This window comes from Coregonus clupeaformis, chromosome 20, assembly GCF_020615455.1.
Source record: "Coregonus clupeaformis isolate EN_2021a chromosome 20, ASM2061545v1, whole genome shotgun sequence".
In the NCBI taxonomy this organism is placed as follows: domain Eukaryota; kingdom Metazoa; phylum Chordata; class Actinopteri; order Salmoniformes; family Salmonidae; genus Coregonus; species Coregonus clupeaformis.
In genome coordinates this window covers 41225787-41244888 of record NC_059211.1, presented here as the reverse complement: position 1 = coordinate 41244888, position 19102 = coordinate 41225787, and the positions used below count along the sequence as shown (strand labels likewise).

General features: G+C 39.4%; 1 protein-coding gene across 3 annotated transcripts in view; it reads right to left on the bottom strand.

Moving 5' to 3' along the window:
* The window catches only part of agbl4 (AGBL carboxypeptidase 4), a 369255-nt gene that overhangs the window by 340194 nt on the left and 9959 nt on the right, over window positions 1–19102 (bottom strand). For all 3 annotated transcript variants that reach the window (XM_041839343.2, XM_041839344.2, XM_041839345.2), the window contains exon 3: window positions 1204–1328. In XM_041839343.2, the coding sequence (XP_041695277.2) occupies window positions 1204–1328 (125 nt within the window). The remainder of the gene's footprint in view (window positions 1–1203; window positions 1329–19102) is intronic.

Sequence of the window (19102 nt, the reverse complement as noted above, 5' to 3'; positions counted from 1 at the left end):
ATTACATGAAATCCAAATAAAAATCCATTTAAATTACAGATTGTAATGCAATAAAATAGGAAAAAGGCCAAGGGGGAATGAAGTGGCGCAGTGGTCTAAGGCACTGCATCTCAGTGCTTGAGGCGTCTCTACAGACCCCCTGGTTCCATTCCAGGCTGTATCACAACCGGCCGTGATTGGGAGTCCCATAGGGCGGCGCACAATTGGCCCAGCGTCGTCCGGGTTTGGCCGTCATTGTAAATAAGAATTTGTTCTTAACTGACTTGCCTAGTTAAATAAAGGTAAAAAAAAAAATAATAATAATAATAATTTTGCAAGGCACTGTATGTGTGTATGCAAGAGTCATTGAGTGTATGTTTGTGTGAGCTTCTCACTACCCTTTCGCTCTCCTCTTTTTTTTGCCACAACAGCAAATATCCTGTTGGCGCAGGATGCCGGGCTGTATCTGGCCCTAAAATCGATAAGGCTCCTGGCGAAGGGCTCCCATTCATCTCTTGGCCATAAAATTTGATTAGCGCTGACTACAGCACTGCAGGGAGATGGGGCCGATAGGGCAGGGCTGCAGAAGACAGCAGCAGCATTCCATTTTTTCATCCACGCTCTCTCGCTCCCTCTCTCTCTTAGCCCAGGCTCTCTCTTTTCAACATAGAGCTACCCAGGCTTGTATACCTACACATTAGATAGCAGGAATAGAATTCCGCTGCCGGTTGTCTCCTTTTTAGTATCTTGTTTTCTCTCTTTGAATTACATCGAAATGACAGAACTGATTAAGCTCCAATCAGAGTTGATAAAATTAAACAAATGCCCTCGGCAGCAGCCTGAGTGGCCAGCAGACATGAAACACGCGCTCTGTTCCCTCACACTGTATCTCTGTGGCATGTGACCACTGCTCTCAGCCAATCCGAGAGCTCAACGCATGCAAGTGGCTAGCGCTTCTCAGTGCTGTGACAAGGAATCAGGTATGAAACAAACAACTCTTCTGAAGGTCTATGAAACAACAAAACTTGAAACTCTTTTGAATTGTGAGCTACTGACAAATGTAAATACCCATAAAAGTGTGCATAGACATTTGAATGAAGACAGACAGGTTAATAGTAACTTAATAGTAACAGTCAATATAGAAAATACTAGAATAATATTTTTGTGTATACTTGGAATGCAGTATACAGTATTAATACAATTTCAGGGAAATCCACCACCTACCTGTGTCTCCCGCACGTTCTCCACTGTGAAGTTGAACCAAACTCTGAAGCGAGGGTTACAGGTGTCAGGTCTGATGAAAAGGTCAAACTCAAATTCACTGATGTAATCAACACGTCCAAGGTTACCTGAGAAAATAAAGATCACATTCAGGAATCATGTCACCTCTTGGCAAGTAGTCTAGTTTCCAGTTATGCCTACACTAAATGCTTTTGAAAAAGTGATGCATAACCCCCCTCCCCAAGAATAATAGATTTTTACATACTACATATGCTGCTTACTGACATAAATCTGAAAATGTTATATTTAGAAAGGTTTTTATTGATGCATTTATTTTGCAGGCATCTCCTAGAACGCTCATGTAGCTAGAACCTTGGGATATATTTCCCATTGGATTCATTAAAATTCAAGTGATCAACTTGTTATCCATTAGATGTGTATATAATGTATCAGACATGGATGGGAGGACTAACCCTGTCCATCCCTCACCATAGCTTCTCCCTGCAGGCACAGCAACAGTGACAATGGGTGGGATGAAGAGAATGGAATTTAGCTACTGTTCGCGTGACAAATGGGAAAGCTTTGGATGGTGGTATCTTCAAAATAACAAGCGGTCAAAGATGTTCATCTTGCTTTTACTTGCAGGGCTATACATCTAGATTCACAGCATGGATCCATCCACTGCTGTGTGATTTATACAATGTCAAATAAGCCTAGACCAGAGGCCCGGTTTAGCCTACTGGCTCGCAGACAGTTAACTCCACAGGCAAGAGGACAACCTGCTTTGCTCTGCTCCGCGTCCCTCAGCCTGTCTATATGGTGTGGATGGAGTGTGGAAGCGACCGACCACCTGGTGCCAGGTAGCACAGAGCTAATTATCGACAGATGGGGTAACCACCACACTGTCAGAGCAGATCGCTCTCCTTCTGCCATCTGAGAGGGCTAATCCACCCGCTTCCTGAAAATCCCTTCACTCGTCACGCTGTCCACAGAAATACCATAATCTACCAACTCTCACAGGACACTGCATGTTGCTCCTGTATGAGCTCTAAAATATATGCATATTATTTTTTATACAAATACATCAAAGACCCCACTGGGAAATGCAATATGGATTACGGACAACAGAACCCCTACAGAATATGATCTGGAAATCATTTTGGAAGTGTCTTACAAATTGTATGTTTATTTTGTAACACATGATGCTGTATTTACATGTCTGCCATTCTCTAACAGCTTTCCTGTTGCACTAATGGCTACTGGCGTTTCATTCCAACACTGGTTGCAAAATGGAAATGCTCTCTGCAAAAATGAATATTGGCACTCTGACTGATTAGAGTGTGACTGTAGCTCTTGTGAACAATGGTAGAGCTGTAAGAATACAAATAGGGTCAACATAGTGAGAGCTGTTTACAACTTATCAGACACCTGTGGCAAAGGTTGATAACTGACCTTTACCGTGCCCATTACATGAACGAACATTGTGTGCTTGCCTGCGTGTGTAGTTTAAAAAGGGCATAACGTATCATCAGAGCTATTTCATTTAATGACGCATAACCTAGCCCACCCCATAGCGCAACATATGCTACTGCATTACCTACACTTGGTGGCAGTTGGGAGAAGATAAGTGAAACATACTGTACCACAAACCAAAGACGCATCTGTTTTACAATCCTTACTTGAAATAACTTATTTAAAACCACCTACTGTACAAACCGACTGAGAAGTGGCAGGCGCTGGCAGATAGCATGATGGGGATATGAGAACTGCACCTGTTCCAACCAGATGTGCTGTATAATCTATCATCTCTAATACCAATGTTTTAGCGATTTATCTGGCTTAAGCTACCAAATATTAGCTATTAGAGGACGCGGATAATAGCCTCTAAAGGTTGTTTCATATGGATGTATGGATATCACAGCTACTGTTTTTGTTGACTGATATATTAGGCTACTTTCAATATTCAAATGAATACAAATGAAGGATGTATCTACAGGTTTGTAAACTACAGACATGTAAACATGGATTAAACATAAGTCTGTTAAAAAATAAATGTCAAGAGATTCTGAAGCTTTTTAACGGCATATGATTTCTGAACTGCCAAATATATTGCATGCAATACCACTTTCTAAAAGTACAATACATTAAATAACGACTAAGTCCATTGAATCTGTCATATGGCTCCAAATAGCACAAGGCTGCAACTAAACCGGAACCTTGTGTACACTAATGCAGCACCATAAAGAGCAATCAAAATCTCACTAACTCTTTGCCTCTTTCACTCAGACTGCAGCCAGAGTCCTCTCCACTCGTTTGGCATTTCAGGACCATGGACAGCGGATTAGCATATACAGTAGCTAAGGACTTTCTCAGGCACTTCTACAACTATTTCAACGACAACACTGAAGGTCTTCATTGCATTGCATGCCACTTATCTCCTCTTCATAGATATATATATATATTTTTTAATTAAATTAAAGAGTCAAACCAAAAGCGCATTTACCATACCACAAACTGGTGAGGTAGAAGTTACAAATCAGAAAAGTAACAGACAAATACAAAGATGATGAACCAACTTTTAAAACAAACTGCGGATGTTGTCGCAGGGAGATAGTAAACGCTATCTCTACTTCAAAGCACAGCAGCCATGCACTGCTAGGTTATTGAGCTTGATGCTTCAAGACCTGACGTGAGGGATAGCACAGGCCTCAAGGTTAGAATTACATGTTCAGCTTGTGAAGCAGGGATATGACACGGTATTGATTTTAATTGTAATTTTATGGTGGCTAACTCCAGATTCCAACGCTGCAGTACTAATCAATTCCATATCATTCTGTATTTAACAAACATAAAATGGCAAACAGACCTCTCTAAAATCCTAAAGCATAAAAATACATTCATATTGGTAGCCTTTGCACTACTTGGAACAGTGAGAATGACTTATCTAAAGTTGTTTTACTAATTTGCACAAAGATGCAGTCAAACTATAGTGTCATTAGTGTAGGCTACACTAGAGGAAAGAGAAAGAGAAAGAGGGAGGGAGCAAACAACAGAGAAAAACATCAGTTATCTAATAAGAGTTACTACTGCATAATTCCTCTTAAGGCTTGTGTGTCTACATTCGTCCTTAGTGGAGTCTTCATAAGTTATGTTCCATGTCAATCATCAACCATTGGGAGAAACTTATGCAGCACTTACGATTTAATAAATTGGGTTTCAACAAATGGCCTATCTGTAAGAACCCACCCAGTGGGCTGAGTAGACCTACTAAAGACTTTGCTGTTCTTGGACAATCAGTTGAAACATGACAAGTTCTCCATAAGGACCCTCTGTAGTTTGTACGAAACCCCCTCGCTATCTCTCTCGCTTTCTAGTCTCTATATCTTTATTTTCTTAATTAAAAGATTGGGGGAAATGGTGAACCAAAGACACACCATGCGTCTCTCCACTACTCCTGCGTGCTGTCCAAACTCCCGCGATTATCGAGTACTTTGTTCCCCCATTATAAATGTTTGTTCATGTTTCCCAAAATTTAAATCAATTTATGTTACATTTATATTCCATATAATCTTACAGTAATTACTAGCTAGCGTTACACAATCTCATTCCCTTACCGTTTATTGCAACATTGTCGATATTTCTGTTTCATTTTGGTACACAGTATGTTGCATTTCATTTTCCATTTCCTCTCCTCTGAGTGCAATGCTTAAAGTGCACATGAACATTTGCTAGTTCATTTTATACCCAATAAATGTGCTTGTGTCAAATTTTCAAAGCAGTTTGATCTGGTACAAAGGTACAGAAGCTTGTATTACATTTCAATTACCACAACATCAGATGCTTTGTTTGATCACGTGCTTTTTCAAAACTTGTGTTGCAAAATGCGAGATCTCACCATAGACTGTGGGTGTTTCTCAATATGCATACTACGGTGCTCCACACTCTCATGCTCCGAGTTCGTTCTCCAAGGACGTTCTCTTGAGTATGTTCTTGTGAGGGCGAGAGTGTGGGGAATGCATAACATTTTACATATGAGAAGCATCCGCACTCTGTGCTACTGCATTACCTTTGACCAATATAGACAAAACAAGATACATTTTTACTTCATAATCATCAGCTAGCTACAGAGCCTAGCGAATGTCTATATTCTCATGTAATGTGGTGGCATCATCATGTTATGGGTATGCCTGTCACCGGCAGGGACTGGGGAGTTCGTCAGAATCAAAACAAATATGAAAGGAGGAAAGCCCAGGTTAAAATAAAAATGGAAAACCTGCCTCAGTCTTCTAAACCCTGGGATAGAGTTTTTTGTATTTTTATATAAAAATACATTATGACACCTTTCTGTTTTCACAATGGCATTGACATATGATGATAAACCAAATGCGTTTGACGGATCCTTTTAGTCTTCTTCTAATGCCTCTTAAGGGGAAAGTAATCCAAAAGTAACTGAAAGTAATATGATTACGTTACTGAGTTTGGGTAATACAAAAGTTATTTTACTGATTACAATTTTGGACAGGTAACTAGTAACTGTAAAGTAACCTACCCAACCATTACCGCAAAAATGCAGGAGGCAAGTGGAAGGGGGAGAAGGTAGGGAACTTGTTTGTCTGCCCTTTATTAAAGACCAAATTTGGCTAAAAACAATTGTCATAAATAAATAATTATATCAGTTTTACTTGAGGACCAAAATATTGATCGCGGCGCCATACAGGTTGCAAAATAGTTGGGAAGAGATTTTTGATGTGCCGATTCCGTGGCACATGGTTTATGAATTGATACGCAAAACAACGCTTGACTCGAAACGTAAAGGTTTTTCCAATTAAAATTATTATACAAAAATTCTTGCAACAAACAGAATGTTATGTATATGGGTCATACAACCATCTCAGCTCTGCAGATTTTGCTACGAAGAGACAGAATCACTAGATCATTTATTTTTGTATTGGCCCTATGTAGCTTGTTTCTGGTCACAAATGGCTGAAAGATCACAACATTTATCTAAAATTAACCCTACAAATAGCACTGTTGGGAGATTTGAAAAGCCATAGTCAATCAATCAACAATATAATAATACTTTTAGTAAAACTATTGATCTTTAACTCAATCTGTAGAGACTATAGTATGCGATTAGACAGGTTAAGAATTTATGTGAAACATCACAGCACAGTTAAAAAATATATGGCACATGGAAACCATAAGAGGGCAGTTTACGAACATAGGTGGGATGGACTGAGAGTAGCTGAGGGGTGGATTTAAAAGCTCATGTTCTAAAATAGTTATGACTGAAAACACGATATATAATGATTAAGTACTATCTATCCAGATGTAATGTACAGTGCATTTGGAAAATATTCAGACCCCTTGACTTTTTCCACATTTTGTTACGTTACAGCCTTATTCTAAAATGGATTAAATTAAATGTTTTCCTCTTCAATCTACACACAATACCCCATAATGACGAAGGTTCACATGTGCCTTGTTGCAAACAGGATGAATGTTTTGGAATATGTTTTATTCTGTACAGGCTTCCTTCTTTTCACTCTGTCAATTAGGTTAGTATTGTGAAGTAACTACAATGTTGATGATCCATCAACAGTTTTATCCTATCACAGCTGTTAAACTCTGCAACTGTTTTAAAGTCACCATTGGCCTCATGGTGAAATCCCTGAGTGGTGTCCTTCCTCTCCGGAAACTGAGTTAGGAAGGACACCTGTATCTTTGTAGTGACTGGGTGTATTGATACACCATCCAAAGTGTTATTTATAACTTCACCATGCTCAAAGGGATATTCAATGTCTGCTTTTAAAATGTTTTCCGATCTACCAATAGGTGCCCTTTTTTGCGAGGCATTAGAAAACCTCCCTGGTCTTTGTGGTTGAATATATGTTTGAAATTCACTGCTAGACTGAGGGACCTTACAGATAATTGTATGTGTGGGGTACATAGATGAGGTAGTCATTCAAAAATCCTGTTAAACACTATTATTTCACAACTTATTATGTGACTTGTTAAGCAAATGTTTACTCCTGAACTTATTTAGGCTTGCCATAACAAAAGGGTTGAATACTTATTAACTCATGACATTTCAGCTTTTCATTTCTTAATTTGTAAACATTTCTAAAAACATAATTCCATTTTTGTGTTACAAAAAAATCTCTATTAAATCCATTTAAAAATTCAGTCTGTAACACAACAAAATGTGGAAAAGGTAAAGGGGTATGAATACTTTCTGAAGGCACTGTATTTCTATGGGCTAGGCTACATGATGCATGCGAGTATGATCTGAAAAAGTAGCAAAACAAATGCATGCGCTGTTTGTTGCCTTTAGACTGCACACGCTGGGCATCATTCACAAGTGATAATATTCTCAGCCATCAGACTATTCTCAATTTAATCTTTACATATACTAAATAATATATGTGTGAAATTAGTTTGGATTTAGAATTATCATGCACCTGTCGGAACAGGGGCAGGGTAAAAAAACTTAAGCTTAACATTAGGAAAGTTGAGAAATAAATATAGTAGGCCGGGCCTATGGAAAGCTGATGGGATCCTCCTCTTTTTAATAGACGGCATCAAAACCCGTGTTTCTCACAGCCTATAGAAATGTTGCGCAACATGGGCTTATAACCCTTATTTCATTCCATGCATAAACCAGCTATGAGGAGCTGACTCTCACTGCGCAACAGGTGATCCTATTCCTCTCAAACTCTGAATGTCAGGGCTGAAGTGTTTGATTTGATTTTCGATTGAGTTGACAGTGACAATTGCGAATTAAAGTTTTCTGATTATGTCTGCTTTAGATTTATAAAATACGATGTAACAAATTATTTTGGAATATGCCTTTTGCAGTGAATACCAGTTACGTGGTTTTCATTTTGACAGTTGTATGTCACAGGGAGTGGCTAATAAGTGAATGTACGTGCCTGTTTTGGGCTTTTTTGGCAGATTGATTTAGGTAATTGTGAGGGGAGGCTTATGTGAGCATGGTACACCCCAACCTGAATGTAATACACAGGTTTGCCTGCTCCAAAGCCTTTCCTCTTCATTAAGAATTTATATTGATAAGTGTATTATAAAAAAAAGTATATACACTACCGTTCAAAAGTTTGGGGTCACTTAGAAATGTCCTTGTTTTCCATGAAAACATACATGAAATGAGTTTGAATAGGAAATATAGCAAAATGAATAGGAAATGTAGTCATTGACAAGGTTAGAAATAAGGATCTGTCCTTCAAACTTTGCTTTCGTCAAAGAATCCTCCATTTGCAGCAATTACAGCCTTGCAGACCTTTGGCATTCTAGTTGTCAATTTCTTGAGGTAATCTGAAGAGATTTCACCCCATGCTTCCTGAAGCACCTCCCACAAGTTGGATTGGCTTGATGGGCACTTCTTACGTACCATACGGTCAAGCTGCTCCCAAAACAGCTCAATAGGGTTGAGATCCGGTGACTGTGCTGGCCACTCCATTATAGACAGAATACCAGCTGACTGCTTCTTCCCTAAATAGTTCTTGCATAGTTTGGAGCTGTGCTTTGGGTCATTGTCCTGTTGTAGGAGGAAATTGGCTCCAATCAAGCGCTGTCCACAGGGTATGGCATGGCGTTGCAAAATGGAGTGATAGCCTTCCTTCTTCAAGATCCCTTTTACCCTGTACAAATCTCCCACTTTACCACCACCAAAGCACCCCCAGACCATCACATTGCCTCCACCATGCTTGACAGATGGCATCAAGCACTCCTCCAGCATCTTTTCATTTGGTCTGCGTCTCACAAATGTTCTTCTTTGTGATCCGAACACCTCAAACTTCGATTAGTCTGTCCATAACACCTTTTTCCAATCATCCTCTGTCTGGTGTCTGTGTTCTTTTGCCCATCTTAATCTTTTCATTGGCCAGTCTGAGATATGGCTTTTTCTTTGTAACTCTGCCTAGAAGGTTAGCATCCCAGAGTCGCCTCTTCACTGTTGACATTGAGACTGGTGTTGAAGCTGCTAGTTGAAGCTGCCAGTTGAGGACCTGTGAGGCATCTGTTTCTCAAAGTAGACACTCTAATGTATTTGTCCTCTTGCTCAGTTGTGCACGGGGGCCTCCCACTCCTCTTTCTATTCTGGTTAGAGCCAGTTTGCGCTGATCTGTGAAGGGAGTAGTACACAGCGTTGTACAAGATCTTCAGTTTCTTGGCAATTTCTCGCATTGACGGTATTAACTGTAAAATACCATATTTGGAGGAGGATTTGTTTTTTGGGGGGAAGTATTACATTTTACAGATGTTGGAATCTGTCTCTTGAGTCACTTCATTTCTCAGAACAAGAATAGACTGATTAGTTTCAGAAGAAAGTTCTTTCTTTCTGGCCATTTTGAGCCTGTAATCGAACCCACAATTGCTGATGCTCCAGATACTCAACTAGTCTCAAGAAGGCCAGTTTTATTGATAAACTCGGATTAGCAAACACAACGTGCCATTGGAACACAGGACTGATGGTTGCTGATAATGGGCCTCTGTACGCCTATGTAGATATCCCATTAAAAATCAGCCGTTTCCAGCTAGAATAGCCATTTACAACATGTCTACACTGTATTTCTGATCAATTTGATGTTATTTTAATGGACAAGAAAATGGCTTTTCTTTCGAAAACAAGGACATTTCTAAGTGACCCCAAACTTTTGAACGGTAGTGTATATTTTAATTATTTTGTAAATTGCACGTCTGGACCACTAGCGTCTACAAATGAAAGCATAACTTCTGAACCTGCCTGCTACAACATTTCTGCCCGTACAACTGCTACCAGGTCTCTATTTTACACTAGTAAACTGGTTTTATACATGTACTTATGTGCTTTGTTAAAAAAACACTGTTAATTTAACAGTAACATGAGAGCTGCAAAACCTGTAACTGCAGAAGTGTGCAAGATGGCAGCCAGTGCATGGGTAAGGCAAGAGGAGGGTCATTCACACATGGACTCACAGGAGAAAACATGGCTAATCTAATCCCATTACGGAGGTACAAAGGAGAGCAGTCACAGTGCTCAGCCCACACAATGGGACAGCCTGCAGCTGCACTGGATGGATGGCCTGTGTGCCTCTGCCATGCAGATGTATCATGCAGCATGCCCTGGGTGCTGTCTTCAACAGATCCATAGTAATGGAGATAGTTGTTTTCAAATGCATTATTTCAATTATTGATTTATGGCTTTACTTGTGATGGCTTCCATTTAGGGCAGCCTAACTAAAATAACAAATAAACATTTTGCTCTCCCAGACTTTTCCTTTCGGCACAATAAACAGAATAACATACAGTATGTGTCTGAAATGAAATAGCATAAAAGGCTTGAGAATGGAAATTGACTATACACATGAAGACAAATTGACTGCTCACATGAAGTGAAGTGTTGAAAATCAATTTTCAATCCTAAATATTGCTTGATAAAGTAATGATTTGTTATATTATTGGTATGAAGCACTTTGCACTGACAACTGCATCTATACTGAACAAAAATATAAACGCAACATGCAACAATTTCAATGATTTTACTGAGTTACAGTTCATATAAGGAAATCAGTCAATTTAAATAAATTAATTAGGCCCAATCTATGGATTTCACATGACTGGGCAGGGGCGCAGCCATGGGAGGGCCTGGGAGGGCAGACAATCAGAATTAATTTTATTACGGACAGAAATACTCCTCAGTTTCATCAGCTGTCCGGGTGGCTGGTCTCAGACGATCCCGCAGGTGAAGAAGACGGATGTGGAGGTCCTGGGCTGGCGTGGTTACACGTGGTCTGCGGTTGTGAGGCCAGTTGGACATACTGCCAAATTCTCTAAAACGATGTTCTAGGCGGCTTACGGTAGAGAAATTAACAGTCAATTCTCTGGCAACAGCTCTGGTGGACATTCCTGCAGTCAGCATGCCAATTGCACACTCCCTCAAAACTTGACACATCTGTCTAAAGGCAAAAAACTAATCTGCAATTTCCACCTCAAAAATGTGTACACAAAAAAATCTTTTTCCTGGGCCTTCCTCTGTGAAACAAACTGCACTGGAAATTAAAAGGGACTTTTGAGAGTGGGATCCTTTTAAATGTATTTTTGCTATGTGCTCCATTTCATTATTGGAAAACACATCAGTTTGCCCCTGGTGTGAGAATTCCAGGGTAGAGACAACTGATAAAGACGGAATTGATTCCATCCAGCAGAGGTGTCTCAGTTTAGACCTGGAGCAAAATGTCTGTCCTTGCACTTTTCCTCCAGTGTCTAAAGGCAAGTTGTCACAGATAAAACATCAATCTCTTGCTTCAGGACTTCTAAAAAGCAGTTTTTCCTCTGCCTTATCATTAAATAGGGCGGCAGGTAACCTAGCGCTTAGAGCGTTCGGCCAGTAACCAAAAGGTCGCTGGTTCGAGAACCCGAGCCAACAAGGTGAAGAATCTGTCCATGTGCCCTTGAGCAAGGCACTTAACCTCCAAGTTCCACATAAACTCTCTCACAGGTGTCAAAACAAAGTGAATTTAAATAACTTTTTGTTAGAACTTGAAACTATATAAAAAAAATGTTGCATTAACAGAATGCCTCACTGAAATATTGTCCTAGAGACAGCCCTGAAAAGACAGTGAATCTGTATGTGAAAAAATGAGATAACAACTGAAGTGGAGAGAACAAGGTAAACAACTTCATCCCTTTATGAAACCATTTGAGCACCAGCAAACTCCAACATATATTAAAATGGCTCAGCCTGGGGATACTAGTGAGATATGCAGCCCACATATTTGGCACAAATGATGTAAAAGCCTGTAAATTCAAAAGAGACCACATTTTCTCTCTGCCCTTTTATAATCATTTTAAAAAAGACCCTGAAGCAAGTATGTTACATCCAGAGCAGTTGGTGTGGTAATGGGTCATACTCATAGTGATGCATGTATTCTTAGTAAAATTGGCTTTGTTGTATTATCAATCTCAGCCAGCCAATGTTTTTGCCCACAATATCTTGTCACATCAAGCTAGCCCTTGACATGAGCATGTAAAAGTACTTAAACATTATAATCTTTACGTTTATTGATTTCTGAACAAGAGGAATCTATAGTTAGCTTGTTTTTGTTTTGTTGTGTTTGTGTTTTCCTCTCCTCTTATCATTTTGTGCTGTGCAGTGGTGGCCTCTTCAGAGAATAAATACAAGTCTGTTCCAATTTCATGCTATCTTTTTACAAGTTAATTATGTGGAGGCCTACAAAGGACAAGAGAGGCTTTGGCAGAGGGACAACAGTCCAGGTCTCGTCTTTGTTGTTTTGCCTGTTGTTTTGTTTCTTCTTCTCCCAGACACACTCTCTGTCTCGTTTTCTGTCTCTCTGCCTCTCGCAACACAGGAGAATAATCTTTCCTGCGGAGAGTTTGGAGATAAAAACAGAGAGAGCTGAAGGGTCCTTGGCAAGCCCAAGGCAAGGAGAAGGTCAACAGGACTGCTTAGAAGGGCTGTTATCATCTTGGTAACATGTTATCGGGAAGCCTGCAGTCCTGGTTATTTACAGTTATTGCTCCTTCTGGGTGCACACTTCAGCGCTTGGGGCTGGGCTGATTGCGCTGTAATGAGTTCAGGAACACAGGGCGTTAGCAAGAGAAAAGGGGAGAAACAAGGGAGACTAGAAATCAACGGCCACACCAATAGGTCAGCAGAAAAAAATAGAAAAGGTTTCACTGAAAATGCAAGTCGTGACAAAAGGAGAGTGAACTACTAGGATGGCTTTTCTCTCCATGCCCGCCCTTCCATTTGAAACCAAAAAAATCTCCCCAATAGAAGAGGAGAGGGCAGGGTCCCCAATGAGGCCCCTGGCAGGTCATCTGACAGTAAGTGACTCCTGACATACAATACAGTGTGACAGAGAGGGAGGTGCCAACCCTCAGATTCAGTCACAGGCCAAACTGAGGATCAACATCACTGCTATGATTTTGTTCGTAAATATTTCTATTTTTTTACCTGCACCTGTCCAGTATTGTGTGTTAATCGGATCGGCCCATAGTTAAGAAGGGGAGGTTGAAGTGAATCTGAGAGTTGAGCTAGTCGGGAAGAGGATGTCTGTAAATCCCAGTGTGGTTTCCAACCGTCAGGAGCAACGCTGAGGAAATCTCTCATTGTGAAACAGCTTTTCAATCTGGGGAATTACACAAAGTGCTGCTACTGTCAATGCACTGCCAGCTTTACACAAAAATGAAAGGACAGGAAAAAGGCGATATTGAAAGCCATTCAAAAGGCTTGGCAGAGGATCAGGTTTTTGTGCAATCACTCTGGCAAGCTGTACCCAAGCATGGTGCAATTACTTAAGAGAAATTAAACAACAGAGCAATAAATATATATAACAAAGTCAAAAAGTACAAAGGAAAATAAAAAAGAAACATTTTCAAAAAATACCAGAAAGGCAAAGACATCCACAGACATCCTAATCTCTATTAAATGCATTGGATGTACGAGAATATGCATATTTTGGACACATCAATTTACAAAAATGTATCAGGAAAGAAAATAGTGAAGAGGGACGAATTCTTCATCACTGCAGGAAGTGCAGATCCCAACAGAGGTTTCCAAGAGCAGAGCGCAGATTTAACATTCTTCAGAAGAGGGATGCAAAGTGTCTCTCTCATTAGAAGGAGAGTGCTCAAATACTCAAATAGCCCTTATTCACAGCCAGTGGGCAGTCTCAAATTGGTTTTCTGGTAAATGTTGGAGTCCACAGAGGCATCTCACAACTCGCTAGAAAATCCTTTCAAGTGTTTTGAAGAGACAAATCTCTCACAATGTGATGCCTATGTGTGTGAAGGGCCAAGCTTGCATCAGAAAATAAGCTGTCATGATATTTTGACTACAGAAGTTTTCATGTCCATCCATGTCAAAATCGGATAAGATTAAATCCATTTGTTGACTTGTCTGTACTGCATATCATGGCAACGTGTTATTGGGAAATGGGATTAATAATTAGCCTAGTCATAACAATCACTGAGATATGCACATTAACCTACACCAAGACTAGTTTGGCCTTGAACATTTCAACAACATCTTCCATAGGCATACATCCAATATCCTCATGTGTCAAAATAAATCAGGGAAGAAACATAAAAAAGCGCTAAAATCCAATTTCTACCAAGAAGGCATTCATAGGTGGTTGCCCCATCAATGAATATTGTAGCGGCAGAAATTGAATTATAGCCTAGCCTTTGAGAATATGATTGTCTAATAGCTTCACAACTTCTCTCCCAATCTGTCAGAACCCTGCCTGCATATTATGCACAGTGTTTGGCAGAGGGAAGACAGAAACAATATAAAGTCATTATCCTGGTAGGAAGCTATGTCAAGTCTACCTACCCTGAAGCAACTGGTCATCACTGAAAGCAGTTGTACTTGGCTAAATACCCTATCTTCTATTCTGCCTGTGACACCAAAGTATCTCTGCCATCCTAAATTATTTTAAAGGGGATAAATGCTTACATTCAATATGAGATCTTGTTAAACCTCCATAGAAAGAGCTCCTATTAAATATGTGGTGTATATTTCAACGTTGTCTACTCTGAATAGTGCAAGACAGCTGTCTGTATCAAAATCTCATGTATTCTATCAAAATGATTCTCTAGTTATATATTTTGCACTTCACTTTGCAAACATATTCTGCGCATGAATTTGTGATATCAAACAAAACCTGACACATGAATGAAGCTCATCTCAGGAAGGCATTCTAAATAAATCAGCAAAATAAACAGATGCAGCTTAAAAAACATGAACTTGTAAAGCGTTACAAATCCTCGCCATTTTCACAAACTGCACCCTCTTGCATCAGATGAAAAATGACACGTCTGCCTTGAAACTGTGTTTAAGGCATCAGGATTGCTTGGAAATGATTTACTCCATCATTGGAGCTATGAGTTCACACAACACAAGCGCAATAGAAGCTTGTTGCCGTCATGTTCACTTACAACATATTAACATCTTTGAGGAGAAGCATGGCATGGACCCTGAGGACTATGACCCGAAGGCCCAGAATCCCCATACCACCATCACTGGATAATTTAGAGAGAACGTCCAAACATCCATGCACAAGCACACAAACACATGTCAACACTAAAGGGGAGCAAGCCAACATCAACCTAAAATATATTTGGATGTCTTTGCGTGCAGTTGAAGGAAGTTGAAGGTAGATTCACAAGCCATTGTTAACTAGCGTTAGCGCAATGACTGGAAGTCTACCCGAACAGTAACCTTGAGTTCATCAGACTCTGGGTAAGTACAGTAGAAAAAGGGCTTAATTGCAAAAATCTCGCACTATCCCTTTAAGTAGGCTACATGAGCAATAATGGCAATAAAGTGTACGACTGTTGCATTACAAAATAATATGCATAAATTAACCTTTTCTACCTATCGTTAAAGCACCACCATGTAGTGGAAAAATTTGCCAGCAATGTGAATATTCTGTTTAAGCAATTACCCTACAAATCTTACAAAACTTTTGTGTGGTTACTAGCATTTTGTGACATTTTGAGAACAAGAGAGGCAAGCTCAATATTTTTATGTATCTCAGCAATCAACAATTAACTTTCAAAATATTGAAGATGTTTGTACTACTTCTGCCAGGAGAAGTGTCTGTGTCAGAGCAAACTGGGCCATGTGTTCCCTCTCTGATTAGATGAAACCAAGTGCGGCAGGCGAGAATGTCAGACAGGATTATCGCCTGTTTCATTTGCTCTGCTTTTGCACAAACCTGATATCACCTCCCCTGCCTCACTCAGTGGCATGGCACAGACACATGATAACTGAGACTACTGAAGCTTGCAAATATTATGACACTAGATGGGACTCTTCTAAAAAGTTTGCTCTCCTCAAACATGCAATGAGAAAATTGAGCAAGTATTCTTACAATATGTATTTTTTCTGTACACCATTAACATAGTATTTTACCTGTGCAAAGTGTATTCTACCGTTGAAAGACTAGCAAGGGGATTGGCAAGGATTCTACTCATGCTGTGACCCTGGGTTAAGTGCAATGGGCTGCCCAGGTCTCCAGAGCTACAAAGCTCTATGCCTCCTTAAGTGTGGCACCTTAGTCTTGGGATGTTTTGTTTCCTTCAGGGCCATGCCTATATAACGACACAACCCTCACTGGGTATCAGATGGGACGTAAAAGGAAATAAAATTGACAAAAGAGTCCAGAAAAGAGGGAGAGAAAGCAAGACAATGGACATAGAAAAATGTAATAATATAAATAAATAAATATACAGTACCAGTCAAGAGTTTGGACACACCTACTCATTCCAGGGTTTTTCTTTATTTGTACTATTTTCTACATTGTAGAATAATAGTGAAGACATCAAAACTATGAAATAACAGCCTCAGAATGCCAAGAGTGTGCAAAGCTGTCACTTTGAAGAATCTAAAATATAAAGTATATTTTGATTTGTTTAACACTTTTGTGGTTACTACATGATTCCATATGTGTTATTTTGTAGTTTTGATGTCTTCACTATTATTCTACAATGTAGAAAATAGTACAAATAAAGAAAAACCCTTGAATGAGTAGGTGTGTCCAAACTTTTGACTGGTACTGTAAATAAATATATATATTTGAACTCTTATAGTTATAAATGGTTGATAAATAGAATAAATCAAAAGGAATAGTCTAGCCGACTCTCACTTGACAGCCCAAATGTATCTCCATAATCTCCTCCCGACTTCAAATTAAAAGTGAAAAGCCCATTTAGTGTGTTGGGCAGTGAAGCCACTCCAGTACCAAGGACAAGTAAGGGAGACGGAGAGGCCAGATTTCCTTTCAATACATCAGAGTCATAGCCTAAGTGTTACTGCACAACAAAATCTTCCTCTGGAAAACCCATAACTCAGTTCAAGTTACAAAAGCTTACATAAGACAAAGTTAAAACATGAATTGTAGCCTATGTGGAATGGCTAGCTAGTGACTGTAAGATGCGAATGACGTCTGCTAAATGGCATATTATTATTATTATTATTATCCAAAATTACACCCACGATCCAAAGATAAATAGGCAACTTTTACAGTATATCCTTAATTTAATTATATTTGGTTACCAATCTAATCAGAAATCAAGTAATCATGATGTAAACCTTTAGATCAGTTGTTCCTTTTCAGAAGAAAAACACACGTTTTGTCCACTGCCTTCCCTTATGTTATGTTTTAATCACATTTTAGTCTTGGAATAAAACCAACAACAGGACATCAGGAGTGGCACTGTAGCCAGGCCCTCTCCAAACCACTTGTGCTAAGCATCTGGCTTGATTGTTAAAGCGTTTCCCTCTTCTTTAATCAATGAAGACCCAACTGTCTTGATTCATGGGTACTCTGGAGTATATAAATGTCTTCTGACAAGCTTGACTGCATTTTCCCCCAGCATTCGTTTGGTTCCTGTTTTTGTTTTTTTCTCTCTACATTTTGCTTTGGCTCTGGCTGTAATCACTCATTCTGTATATGGGCCCTGCAATTGCAACATGAACACTTCTGAGAGAAGACAAGGCAAGATAGATTCCGTAAAATGCTCGGGAAAAGAAAAAACTATTAAAACTTCATCAGCAGTGAACAGTGGAGGAATTGTTCATAGTGTTTATCCTCATTAGTAATCTCTCTGCAGAATCCTTTCAGTCAATTTTTTACAGTCTTCTATTGTTCACCGATTCATCTATTATCATTAGTGTGCATGATTTAAAATCCACGTACCAAATCCATGAAATGCTTCAGAGGTTCCATACTTTCTATAATGTCATTGGCGGATACATTAGTTTAGCATTTGGAAATATTTTGATTATCAAGAATAAACATAAGTATATGCCTTACTTTTGCCTTTTCAGTCAGTTGCTACATACTCCCCTCAGACAATGTTAACACATTTAGTTGGCATTTCAGAGGTATCGGTGTCATATAAAAACAAAACTTCCTTTGAAAAATAATTTGTACACAATAATCTGGTCTTATTTTGTCATTTGGCAGTCAGCAGTGCAGAACAATTAAATTTTTATCTATTATACTGTAGCCATGTAAAAGTTGCATAAATTACATTCGCTTTCCAAATTTGGATAAAACATTTCCAGAAACACAAAATGCCACACTTGAATAAACATTACGGAGACAGAAATTGTTTTTTTTGGAAGTAAACCACTGTCACTCCTCCCTACACTCTTAGAAAAAAGGGATCTTTGACTATCCCCATAGGATAACCATTTTTGGTTGCAGGTAGAACCCTTTTTGGTTCCATGTAGAACTTTTTGGGGTTCCATGTAGAACCCTATGTGCAAAAGGTTCAACATGGAACTCAAAAGGGTTCTTCAAAGGGTTCTCCTATGGGGACAACAGAAGAACCCTTTCAGGTTATAGATAGCACCTTTTTTTCTAAGAGTGTACAGTTGAAGTCGGAAGTTTACATACACCTTAGCCAAATACATTTCAACTCAGCTTTTCACAATTCCTGACATTTAATCCAAGTAACAATTCCCTGTCTTAGGTCAGTTAGGATCACCACTTTATTTTAAGAATAATAGTCGAGAGAATTATTTATTTAAGCTTTTATTTATTTCATCACATTCCCAGTGGGTCAGAGGTTTACATACACTCAATTAGTATTTGGTAGCATTGCCTTTAAATTGTTTTACTTGGGTCAAACGTTTCAGGTAGCCTTACACAAGCTTCCCACAACAAGTTGGGTGAATTTTGGCCCATTCCTCCTGACAGAGCTGGTGTAACTGAGTCAGGTTTGTAGGCCTCCTTGCTCGCACACGCTTTTTCAGTTCTGCCCACAAATGTTCTATAGGATTGAGGTCAGGGCTTTGGGATGGCCACTCCAATACCTTGACTTTGTTGTCCTTAAGCCATTTTGCCACAACTTTGGAAATATGCTTGGG